This window comes from Tachypleus tridentatus, unplaced genomic scaffold (assembly GCF_004210375.1).
Source record: "Tachypleus tridentatus isolate NWPU-2018 unplaced genomic scaffold, ASM421037v1 Hic_cluster_1, whole genome shotgun sequence".
Taxonomy (NCBI): Eukaryota; Metazoa; Arthropoda; class Merostomata; order Xiphosura; family Limulidae; genus Tachypleus; species Tachypleus tridentatus.
Genome location: NW_027467777.1, coordinates 19,779,972 through 19,792,748, shown reverse-complemented (window position 1 = coordinate 19,792,748; position 12,777 = coordinate 19,779,972). Strand labels below are relative to the sequence as shown.

The window sequence follows — 12,777 nt, the reverse complement described above, 5'->3', positions numbered from 1 at the left end:
GTCACACAATCTTATAAAAACACACACACTAAAAGAAACAATGAGCGAGAGTGTCGCTCATGTGTTTGGTCACACAATCTTATAAAAACACACACACCAAAAGAAACACTGAACGAGTCAGTCGCTCATGTTTTTGGTCACACAATCTTATAAAAACACACACACCTAAAGAAACACTGAACGAGTCAGTCGCTCCACACAATCTTATAAAAACACACACACCTAAAGAAACACTGAACGAGTCAGTCGCTCCACACAATCTTATAAAACACACACACTAAAAGAAACACTGAACAGGTCAGTCGCTCATGTTTTTTGGTCACACAATCTTATAAAACACACACACTAAAGAAACACTGAACGAGTCAGTCGCTCATGTTTTTGTTCACACAATATTATCAAAACACACACACTTAAAGAAACACTGAACGAGTCAGTCGCTCATGTGTTTGATCACACAATATTATAAAAACACACACACTAAAAGAAACACTGAACGAGTCAGTCGCTCATGTGTTTGGTCACACAATCTTATAAAAACACACACATTAAAAGAAACACTGAACGAGTCAGTCGCTCATGTGTTTGGTCACACAATCTGATAAAAACACACACACTAAAAGAAACACTGAACGAGTCAGTCGCTCATGTGTTTGGTCACACAATCTTATAAAAACACACACACTAAAAGAAACACTGAGCGAGTCAGTCGCTCATGTGTTTGGTCACACAATCTTATAAAAACACACACACTAAAAGAAACACTGAACAAGTCAGTCGCTCATGTTTTTGGTCACACAATCTTATAAAAACACACACACTTAAAGAAACACTGAACGAGTCAGTCGTTCATGTGTTTGATCACACAATCTTATAAAAACACACACACCAAAAGAAACACTGAATCGACCACTCAAGAATGGTTCAAACCAAGCACCCAGATATCGTAAACAACCAACGGAAATCTTCCAACAGGAAAATACCAAAATACCGACGATTCCAGACCGTATTAGAAGAAACACGAAGACGGATTCAGACAACCCGACTCAGAAGAAGACAACACCCATTGTTAGCAACACGCCAAGTTGCAGTAGTTCAAGAAAGAAAAAGGACAGTTCCTGCCACACTTCAATCCCAGTTCCACAGAACTCAACAACCAGCCAGACTCAAACCATTACGAAGATAACCATCGACGCGACAGCACAAACTGAAAAACAATCTACCTCCACGCAGAAAACTCAAACCAAAATCTCGAGAAGAAACAAAGCATCACAGACCAGCGAAGAACAACTCACCGAAGAACAGCCAGTAGTTCCACCACCAAGGCCACGTTTCTCAGTTGCACCAATGGGCTTCAAGTGTGGAAACAAGTTCATGATGAAGTTGCCACCCGATCTACAAGACTGCAGCTAACAGTTTTCATGTACACCATCAACGTAGTTCATCAGTTTTTTTTGTTTGTTTTTTTATTAATTTTGTGTTGTTGTTTTTTTGTTTTGTTTTTTCTTTCCCAACTACTTCCGGGCACGGTCTGGGTAGACTATTCGGCGCCCAGGCCGTGAAAGTGGGTTTCTCGGGGTACTCCTGTTTCCCCACAGCAAAATCTCTGGCATCGGACCTGTAGGTCCCAGCCTCATTCTGAAAAGGCCGTTTACCCAGTCAAGGGTATCTAATCAATTACAGTAAATTTTAAAAAACCAATTCGCCAGCCGCTAGGGTTCTCCATCCTCGAGCCAAAGTCTGGCTCACTTCACTTTCGCTGCTTTCGTCCAGTTCTCCCGTCCTTCCTCTCACTCACAAATACTTTTGAAATGTTAAAAATAAAGTAAAACTCCATGGATATTTTAAAACATTTCTCACGTAAGGGACGAAGAGGAACTATAAAGTTCCTGAACACCCCAGTTGAGAGAGAACTCTTCTGATTTCTCTCTCTAAACTGAACCCTGCCACGTTAGTTTAGTTAGTTAGTTTAGTAAACACTGAACGAGTCAGTCGCTCATGTTTTGGTCACACAATCTTATAAAACACACACACTAAAAGAAACACTGAACGAGTCAGTCGCTCATGTGTTTGGTCACACAATATTATAAAAACACACACACTAAAAGAAACACTGAACGAGTCAGTCGTTCATGTGTTTGGTCACACAATCTTATAAAAACACACACACCAAAAGAAACACTGAGCGAGTCAGTCGCTCATGTTTTTGGTCACACAATCTTATAAAAACACACACACTAAAAGAAACACTGAACGAGTCAGTCGCTCATGTGTTTGGTCACCCACTTTTATAAATCACACACACTAAAAGAAACACTGAACGAGTCAGTCGCTCATGTTTTTGGTCACACAATCTTATAAAACACACACACTAAAAGAAACAATGAGCGAGAGTGTCGCTCATGTGTTTGGTCACACAATCTTATAAAAACACACACACCAAAAGAAACACTGAACGAGTCAGTCGCTCATGTTTTTGGTCACACAATCTTATAAAAACACACACACCTAAAGAAACACTGAACGAGTCAGTCGCTCCACACAATCTTATAAAAACACACACACCTAAAGAAACACTGAACGAGTCAGTCGCTCCACACAATCTTATAAAAACACACACACTAAAAGAAACACTGAACGAGTCAGTCGCTCATGTGTTTGGTCACACAATATTATAAAAACACATACACTAAAAGAAACACTGAACGAGTCAGTCGTTCATGTGTTTGGTCACACAATCTTATAAAAACACACACACCAAAAGAAACACTGAGCGAGTCAGTCGCTCATGTTTTTGGTCACACAATCTTATAAAACACACACACTAAAAGAAACACTGAACGAGTCAGTCGCTCATGTGTTTGGTCACCCACTTTTATAAATCACACACACTAAAAGAAACACTGAACGAGTCAGTCGCTCATGTTTTTGGTCACACAATCTTATAAAAACACACACACTTAAAGAAACACTGAACGAATCAGTCGTTCATGTGTTTGATCACACAATCTTATAAAAACACACACACCAAAAGAAACACTGAACGAGTCAGTCGCTCATGTGTTTGGTCACCCACTTTTATAAATCACACACACTAAAAGAAACACTGAACGAGTCAGTCGCTCATGTGTTTGGTCACACAATCTTATAAAAACACACACACTAAAAGAAACACTGAACGAGTCAGTCGCTCATGTTTTTGGTCACACAATCTTATAAAAACACACACACTTAAGGAAACACTGAACGAGTCAGTCGCTCATGTGTTTGATCACACAATATTATAAAAACACACACACTAAAAGAAACACTGAACGAGTCAGTCGCTCATGTGTTTGGTCACACAATCTTATAAAAACACACACATTAAAAGAAACACTGAACGAGTCAGTCGCTCATGTGTTTGGTCACACAATCTGATAAAAACACACACACTAAAAGAAACACTGAACGAGTCAGTCGTTCATGTGTTTGATCACACAATCTTATAAAAACACACACACCAAAAGAAACACTGAACGAGTCAGTCGCTCATGTTTTTGATCACACAATCTTATAAAAACACACACACCAAAAGAAACACTGAACGAGTCAGTCGCTCATGTTTTGATTCACACAATATTATAAAAACACACAAAACCAAAAGAAACACTGAACGAGTCAGTCGCTCATGTTTTGATTCACACAATATTATAAAAACACACAAAACCAAAAGAAACACTGAACGAGTCAGTCACTCATGTTTTTTTTCACACAATATTATAAAAACACACACACTAAAAGAAACACTTAACGAGTCAGTCGCTCATGTGTTTGGTCACACAATATTATAAAAATACAGACACTAAAAGAAACACTGAGCGAGTCAGTCACTCATGTTTTTGGTCACACAATCTTATAAAACCACACACACCAAAAGAAACACTGAACGAGTCAGTCGCTCATGTTTTTGGTCACACAATCTTATAAAACACACACACTAAAAGAAACACTGAGCGAGTCAGTCACTCATGTTTTGGTCACACAATCTTATAAAACACACACACTAAAAGAAACAATGAGCGAGAGTGTCGCTCATGTGTTTGGTCACACAATCTTATAAAACACACACACCAAAAGAAACACTGAACGAGTCAGTCGCTCATGTTTTTGGTCACACAATCTTATAAAAACACACACACCTAAAGAAACACTGAACAGGTCAGTCGCTCCACACAATCTTATAAAAACACACACACTAAAAGAAACACTGAACGAGTCAGTCGCTCATGTGTTTGGTCACACAATATTATAAAAACACATACACTAAAAGAAACACTGAACGAGTCAGTCGTTCATGTGTTTGGTCACACAATCTTATAAAAACACACACACCAAAAGAAACACTGAGCGAGTCAGTCGCTCATGTTTTTGGTCACACAATCTTATAAAAACACACACACTAAAAGAAACACTGAACGAGTCAGTCGCTCATGTGTTTGGTCACCCACTTTTATAAATCACACACACTAAAAGAAACACTGAACGAGTCAGTCGCTCATGTTTTTGGTCACACAATCTTATAAAAACACACACACTTAAAGAAACACTGAACGAATCAGTCGTTCATGTGTTTGATCACACAATCTTATAAAAACACACACACTAAAAGAAACACTGAACGAGTCAGTCGCTCATGTTTTTGGTCACACAATCTTATAAAAACACACACACTAAAAGAAACACTGAACGAGTCAGTCGCTCATGTTTTGATTCACACAATATTATAAAAACACACAAAACCAAAAGAAACACTGAACGAGTCAGTCGCTCATGTTTTGATTCACACAATATTATAAAACACACAAAACCAAAGAAACACTGAACGAGTCAGTCACTCATGTTTTTTTTCACACAATATATAAAACACACACACTAAAAGAAACACTTAACGAGTCAGTCGCTCATGTGTTTGGTCACACAATATTATAAAAATACAGACACTAAAAGAAACACTGAGCGAGTCAGTCACTCATGTTTTTGGTCACACAATCTTATAAAAACACACACACTAGAAGAAACACTGAGCGAGAGTGTCGCTCATGTGTTTGGTCACACAATCTTATAAAACACACACACACAAAAGAAACACTGAACGAGTCAGTCGCTCATGTTTTGGTCACACAATATTATAAAAACACATACACTAAAAGAAACACTGAACGAGTCAGTCGTTCATGTGTTTGGTCACACAATCTTATAAAAACACACACACCAAAAGAAACACTGAGCGAGTCAGTCGCTCATGTTTTTGGTCACACAATCTTATAAAAACACACACACTAAAAGAAACACTGAACGAGTCAGTCGCTCATGTGTTTGGTCACCCACTTTATAAATCACACACACTAAAAGAAACACTGAACGAGTCAGTCGCTCATGTTTTTGGTCACACAATCTTATAAAAACACACACACTTAAAGAAACACTGAACGAATCAGTCGTTCATGTGTTTGATCACACAATCTTATAAAAACACACACACTAAAAGAAACACTGAACGAGTCAGTCGCTCATGTTTTGGTCACACAATCTTATAAAAACACACACACTAAAAGAAACACTGAACGAGTCAGTCGCTCATGTTTTGATTCACACAATATTATAAAAACACACAAAACCAAAAGAAACACTGAACGAGTCAGTCGCTCATGTTTTGATTCACACAATATTATAAAAACACACAAAACCAAAAGAAACACTGAACGAGTCAGTCACTCATGTTTTTTTTCACACAATATTATAAAAACACACACACTAAAAGAAACACTTAACGAGTCAGTCGCTCATGTGTTTGGTCACACAATATTATAAAAATACAGACACTAATAGAAACACTGAGCGAGTCAGTCACTCATGTTTTTGGTCACACAATCTTATAAAAACACACACACTAGAAGAAACACTGAGCGAGAGTGTCGCTCATGTGTTTGGTCACACAATCTTATAAAAACACACACACCAAAAGAAACACTGAACGAGTCAGTCGCTCATGTTTTTGGTCACACAATCTTATAAAACACACACACTAAAAGAAACACTGAGCGAGTCAGTCACTCATGTTTTGTTCACACAATCTTATAAAAACACACACACCTAAAGAAACACTGAACGAGTCAGTCGCTCATGTGTTTGGTCACACAATCTTATAAAAACACACACACTAAAAGAAACACTGAGCGAGTCAGTCACTCATGTTTTTGTTCACACAATCTTATAAAAACACACACACCTAAAGAAACACTGAACGAGTCAGTCGCTCATGTTTTGATTGACACAATATTATAAAAACACACACACTAAAAGAAACACTGAACGAGTCAGTCGCTCCACACAATCTTATAAAAACACACACACTAAAAGAAACACTGAGCGAGTCCGTCACTCATGTTTTTGTTCACACAATATTATAAAAACATGCATCAAATAATTACCTGAATGCAGATCGGAGAATTCAACATTATTTGGCTTTATGTTAATTAGTTACATAACTTTAAATAAATATTCTATGGCTTCTGATTTGTCAAGTTTACCTCAACACAGACGTTGTTCAAGTGCACTGTTTGTGCACTTTCTTACGTTAAAAACCATCTTTAAGAAGCGTTATCAAAATAGTGTAATTTTCCTTTGTGTCTCTTCACTTGTTGTCCTTAAGAATTCTGGAAATGTGTCAATTGGGCAGCAGGTTTCAGTTCCTTAATTGGTTACGGGAGCTTGCCAAACTGGTCAGGTTTCAAGATGACCTCAATATTTACAGATGATTATAAACTATTTAAGGTAATAGTTGGCACCAGAGTATGTTTTCTAGAATATATTTTCTCTATACATTAAGAATTATACTAACTAAAAATCCAATAAAGTAAGAAAACACACAAGTATTTCAGAAATATTTTAAATAATTACGGAAATGGCCATTTTCGAAGGTATCATAAGTACCCTTAGCCTTGAGAAGTGGACACGAACCGTTTTTGAAACTGGTAAGGTAAAAAAAAGATTCTTTGTAATTTTATAAATGGTAATGAACGAAGGTAAGTTGTGGAGTTAGTTTGTGGAGTTGGTTTGTGGAGTTAGTTTGTGGCGCTGACAGTTTCAGCGTGTTCATACGAACCTACGACATTAATAAATCCACTCTGACTCTTCATTGGAGAAGTGTTAATCTGACACATGTACTCTCCTGTATCTCTCTCTTCGACTTCCTTAATGTACAGTGTCCACGTGCGATGACCGTTGTGGGTGATACTGAACCTCGGGTTCCTCGTGATCACCCTGTTTTGTAAGGTCAGCAGGGTATAACGGTCTGTATGGATCCACGCGATCTGAAACAAACAGAGGAATGAGTTGTTTATTTGTTTAAAACCGATTAAATTTACAACACTCAACACACAACAAATAATTGTGCTTGAACACCAAAACACAGGGGTGAAGATGAATAAACACGTCAGACACACAATAATGACTTTTTATAACCTTGAATAAACGTAAACAAGAGAAACATCTTAAGAGGAGTGATCTGTATGTAAATGACACCATTTTCTTTGTCGTAAACGTGTAACAACGACCACAAACTTCTAACCAAAAGCTTGTTTGTTTTTTTGTTTCTGAATTTCGCGCAAAGCTACACGAGCGCTGCCTGCGCTAGCCGTTCCTAATTTAGCAGTGGTAAGACTAGAGGGAAGGCAGCTAGTCATCACCACCTACCGCCAACTCTTGGGCTACTCTTTTACCAACTGACCGTAACGTTATAATGCTCCCACGGCTGAAAAAGCGAACATGTTTGGTGCGACAAGGATTCGAACCTGCGACACTCATATTACGAGTCGAACGCCCCTTGACACACCTGGCCATGCCGGACATCTGACCAAAGGCAATTTACGTGAGTGTAAAAACAATATCGATGTGACAGAGTAGAAACTCCTTTAAAAAATCTCATCCCAGTGTTTTGTATTTACCTTTATTTCACTCCATTATATTCCAAATCATTTAACTGCAAATTTATAGGAATATAATATTTAATACGGCACATTTATATGATAAATGGAAAATATTTCTGATCAAGCGACAATGAAATTCAAAATCTTAGGTCATATCTCCAGAGTTTAGGCTTTGGATTACATGTTACGTCGAAACCACTGACCAGATATTTTTGTTTTCTGGAAAATATGTTTTGGTTCTCGATTAAAAATTCTAACTTTTTTCTATTATTAGATTATTATTATTATTTCTGTACTAGTGTTTATCTGTATGTTCTATCTATACAAGTATTGATCAGTATGTTCTATCTGTACTAGTGTTTATCTGTATGTTCTATATATACTAGTGTTTATCTGTAGGTTCTATCTATACTAGTGTTTATCTATATGTTCTATCTATACAAGTGTTGATCTGTATGTTCTATCTGTACTAGTGTTTATCTGTATGTTCTATCTATACTAGTATTGATCTGTATGTTCTATCTGTACTAGTGTTTATCTATATGTTCTATCTATACTAGTATTGATCTGTGTGTTCTATCTGTACTAGTGTTTATCTATATGTTCTATCTATACTAGTGTTTATCTGTATGTTCTATCTGTATAAGTATTAATATGTGTGTTCTATCTGTATAAGTATTAATATGTATGTTCTATCTGTATTGGTATTGATCTGTATGTTCTGTCTATACAAGTATTGATCTGTATGTTCTGTCTGTACTAGTGTTTATCTATATGTTCTATCTATACTAGTGTTTATCTGTATGTTCTATCTGTACTAGTGTTTATCTGTATGTTCTATCTGTACTAGTGTTTATCTGTATGTTCTATCTGTATAAGTATTGACTTGTATGTTCTGTCTATACAAGTATTGATCTGTATGTTCTATCTATACAAGTGTTGATCTGTATGTTCTATCTGTACTAGTATTGATCTGTATGTTCTATCTGTACTAGTGTTTATCTATATGTTCTATCTGTACAACTATTGATCTGTATGTTCTATCTGTACAAGTAGTGACTGTATGTTCTATTTGTACAAGTAGTGACTGTATGTTCTATCTGTACAACTATTGATCTGTATGTTCTATCTGTACAAGTAGTGACTGTATGTTCTATTTGTACAAGTAGTGACTGTATGTTCTATCTGTACAAGTAGTGACTGTATGTTCTATCTGTATTAGTATTGATCTGTATGTTCTGTCAAAACAAGTAGTGACTGTATGTTCTATCTGTATTAGTATTGATCTGTATGTTCTATCTGTATTAGTATTGATCTGTGTGTTCTGTCTATACAAGTATTGATCTGTATGTTCTATCTATACAAGTATTGATCTGTATGTTCTATCTATACTAGTGTTTATCTATATGTTCTATCTATACAAGTGTTGATCTGTATGTTCTATCTGTACTAGTGTTTATCTGTATGTTCTATCTATACTAGTATTGATCTGTATGTTCTATCTGTACTAGTGTTTATCTATATGTTCTATCTATACTAGTATTGATCTGTGTGTTCTATCTGTACTAGTGTTTATCTATATGTTCTATCTATACTAGTATTGATCTGTGTGTTCTATCTGTACTAGTGTTTATCTATATGTTCTATCTATACTAGTGTTTATCTGTATGTTCTCTCTGTATAAGTATTAATATGTGTGTTTTATCTGTATAAGTATTAATATGTATGTTCTACCTGTATTGGTATTGATCTGTATGTTCTGTCTATACAAGTATTGATCTGTATGTTCTATCTGTATTAGTATTGATCTGTGTGTTCTGTCTATACAAGTATTGATCTGTATGTTCTATCTGTACTAGTGTTTATCTATATGTTCTATCTATACTAGTGTTTATCTGTATGTTCTATCTGTACTAGTGTTTATCTGTATGTTCTATCTGTATAAGTATTGACTTGTATGTTCTATCTATACTAGTATTGATCTGTATGTTCTATCTATACAAGTAGTGTCTGTATGTTCTATTTGTACAAGTAGTGACTGTATGTTCTATCTGTACAACTATTGATCTGTATGTTCTATTTGTACAAGTAGTGACTGTATGTTCTATCTGCACAAGTAGTGACTGTATGTTCTATCTGTATTGGTATTGATCTGTATGTTCTGTCTATACAAGTATTTATCTGTATGTTTTATCTGTATTAGTATTGATCTGTGTGTTCTGTCTATGCAAGTATTGATCTGTATGTTCTATCTATACAAGTATTGATCTGTATGTTCTGTCTATACAAGTATTTATCTGTATGTTCTGTCGATACAAGTATTGATCTGTATGTTCTATCTGTACTAGTGTTTATCTGTATGTTCTATCTATACTAGTGTTTATCTGTATGTTCTATCTATACTAGTGTTTATCTATATGTTCTATCTATGCAAGTGTTGATCTGTATGTTCTATCTGAACTGGTGTTTATCTGTATGTTCTATCTATACTAGTATTAATCTGTGTGTTCTATCTGTACTAGTGTTTATCTATATGTTCTATCTATACTAGTGTTTATCTGTATGTTCTATCTGTATAAGTATTGATATGTGTGTTCTATCTGTATAAGTATTAATATGTATGTTCTATCTGTATTGGTATTGATCTGTATGTTCTGTCTATACAAGTATTGATCTGTATGTTCTATCTGTATTAGTATTGATCTGTGTGTTCTGTCTATACAAGTATTGATCTGTATGTTCTATCTGTACTAGTGTTTATCTATATGTTCTATCTATACTAGTGTTTATCTGTATGTTCTATCTGTATTGGTATTGATCTGTATGTTCTGTCTATACAAGTAGTGACTGTATGTTCTATCTCTACAACTATTGATCTATATGTTCTATCTATACTAGTATTGATCTGTATGTTCTATCTATACAAGTAGTGTCTGTATGTTCTATTTGTACAAGTAGTGACTGTATGTTCTATCTGTATTAGTATTGATCTGTATGTTCTATCTGTATTGGTATTGATCTGTATGTTCTATCTGTACAAGTAGTGACTGTATGTTCTATCTGTATTAGTATTGATCTGTATGTTCTATCTGTATTGGTATTGATCTGTATGTTCTATCTGTACAAGTAGTGACTGTATGTTCTATCTGTATTAGTATTGATCTGTATGTTCTATCTGTATTGGTATTGATCTGTATGTTCTGTCTATACAAGTATTGATCTGTATGTTCTATCTGTATTAGTATTGATCTGTATGTTCTGTCTATACAAGTATTGATCTGTATGTTCTATCTATACAAGTATTGATCTGTATGTTCTGTCTATACAAGTATTTATCTGTATGTTCTGTCGATACAAGTATTGATCTGTATGTTCTGTCGATACAAGTATTGATCTGTATGTTCTGTCGATACAAGTATTGATCTGTATGTTCTGTCGATACAAGTATTGATCTGTATGTTCTGTCTATACAAGTATTTATCTGTATGTTCTGTCTATACAAGTATTGATCTGTATGTTCTGTCGATACAAGTAGTGATCTGTATGTTCTATTTGTATTTTCTTGTATTTTAGTAGAATAGTAGAATATTGATACATATATATACATTGTTGATATAATTTATAGACTGTATCGGGAGTGTATAACAGTCAAACGACTAGGAATTAGACAAGAAGACAGCTACAAGTTATACTAGTAATATATTGATACATATATATACATTGTTGATATAATTTATAGACTGTATCGGGAGTGTATAACAGTCAAACGACTAGGAATTAGACAAGAAGACAGCTACAAGTTATACTAGTAAAATATTGATACATATATATACATTGTTGATATAATTTATATACTGTATCGGGAGTGTATAACAGTCAAACGACTAGGAATTAGACAAGAAGACAGCTACAAGTTATACTCACCCTGTACGTGCCTATGTTTTCCACAACACACGCCAGTTTCACATCTCTTCCTACGGACACTGTAACATTCGGAATTGGTTCGGTAAATTCCGGCTCAATTTCGACTTCTTTGTTTCCAGTGGTTTTAGCTATAGAAAAATTATAATTAACTTACCTATATTATTTAATCTCATTTTCGAAATACATTGTTGTTTGCCGAAGAGAAGTCATATTGAACTTTGAGATTTAGGCTTATTTGTAGAGCTGTCAAACATCAGTTAGAGCAATGTTGGATTTAGGTTTATCTGTTGGGCCAACAAACATCACTCGCGTTATATTTACGATACATTCTTGTAATCACCTCGAGGTCTTCCACTGTTTATTCTATGATCTGATAAATAAACAGTATTTATTGTTTGACGCTGTTTCTAAACACAACAAGCTCAGGAAATTTGATTATAAAACAATATTCTCGATTAAATCACCGCCTTCAGGTCAAACGACGAAACAGGGATTCTGAGAATTGTAAGAATCTAGTATGAAATAGAAGGACTATGATCCGATCTTAAGAGAATCTAGTATGAAATAGAAGGACTATGATCCGATCTTAAGAGAATCTAGTATGAAATAGAAGGACTATGATCTGATCTCAACAAAATCTAGTATGAAATAGAAAGACTATGATCTGATCTTAACAGAATCTAGTATGAAATAGAAGGACTATGATCTGATCTTAACAGAATCTAGTATGAAATAGAAGGACTATGATCTGATCTTAAGAGAATCTTGTATGAAATAGAAGGACTATAATCTGATCTTAACAGAATCTAGTATGAAATAGAAGAACTATGATCTGATCTCAACAGAATCTAGTATGAAATAGAAGGACTATGATCTGATCTTA

At 35.2% G+C, this 12,777-nt stretch overlaps 2 protein-coding genes across 2 annotated transcripts in view; one reads left to right on the top strand and one right to left on the bottom strand.

Annotated features, from left to right (window-relative positions):
• LOC143241697 (lachesin-like) overlaps window positions 1–12,777 on the top strand; it is a 385,365-nt gene that overhangs the window by 86,637 nt on the left and 285,951 nt on the right. The gene's annotated exons all lie outside the window — the stretch shown is intronic.
• The window catches only part of LOC143241987 (lachesin-like), a 126,881-nt gene that overhangs the window by 28,300 nt on the left and 85,804 nt on the right, over window positions 1–12,777 (bottom strand). Inside the window, exons 2-3 of the mRNA XM_076485330.1 lie at window positions 11,895–12,022; window positions 7,148–7,355 (exon numbers count right to left, since the gene is read on the bottom strand). Coding sequence (XP_076341445.1) covers window positions 7,148–7,355; window positions 11,895–12,022 — 336 coding nt within the window. The remainder of the gene's footprint in view (window positions 1–7,147; window positions 7,356–11,894; window positions 12,023–12,777) is intronic.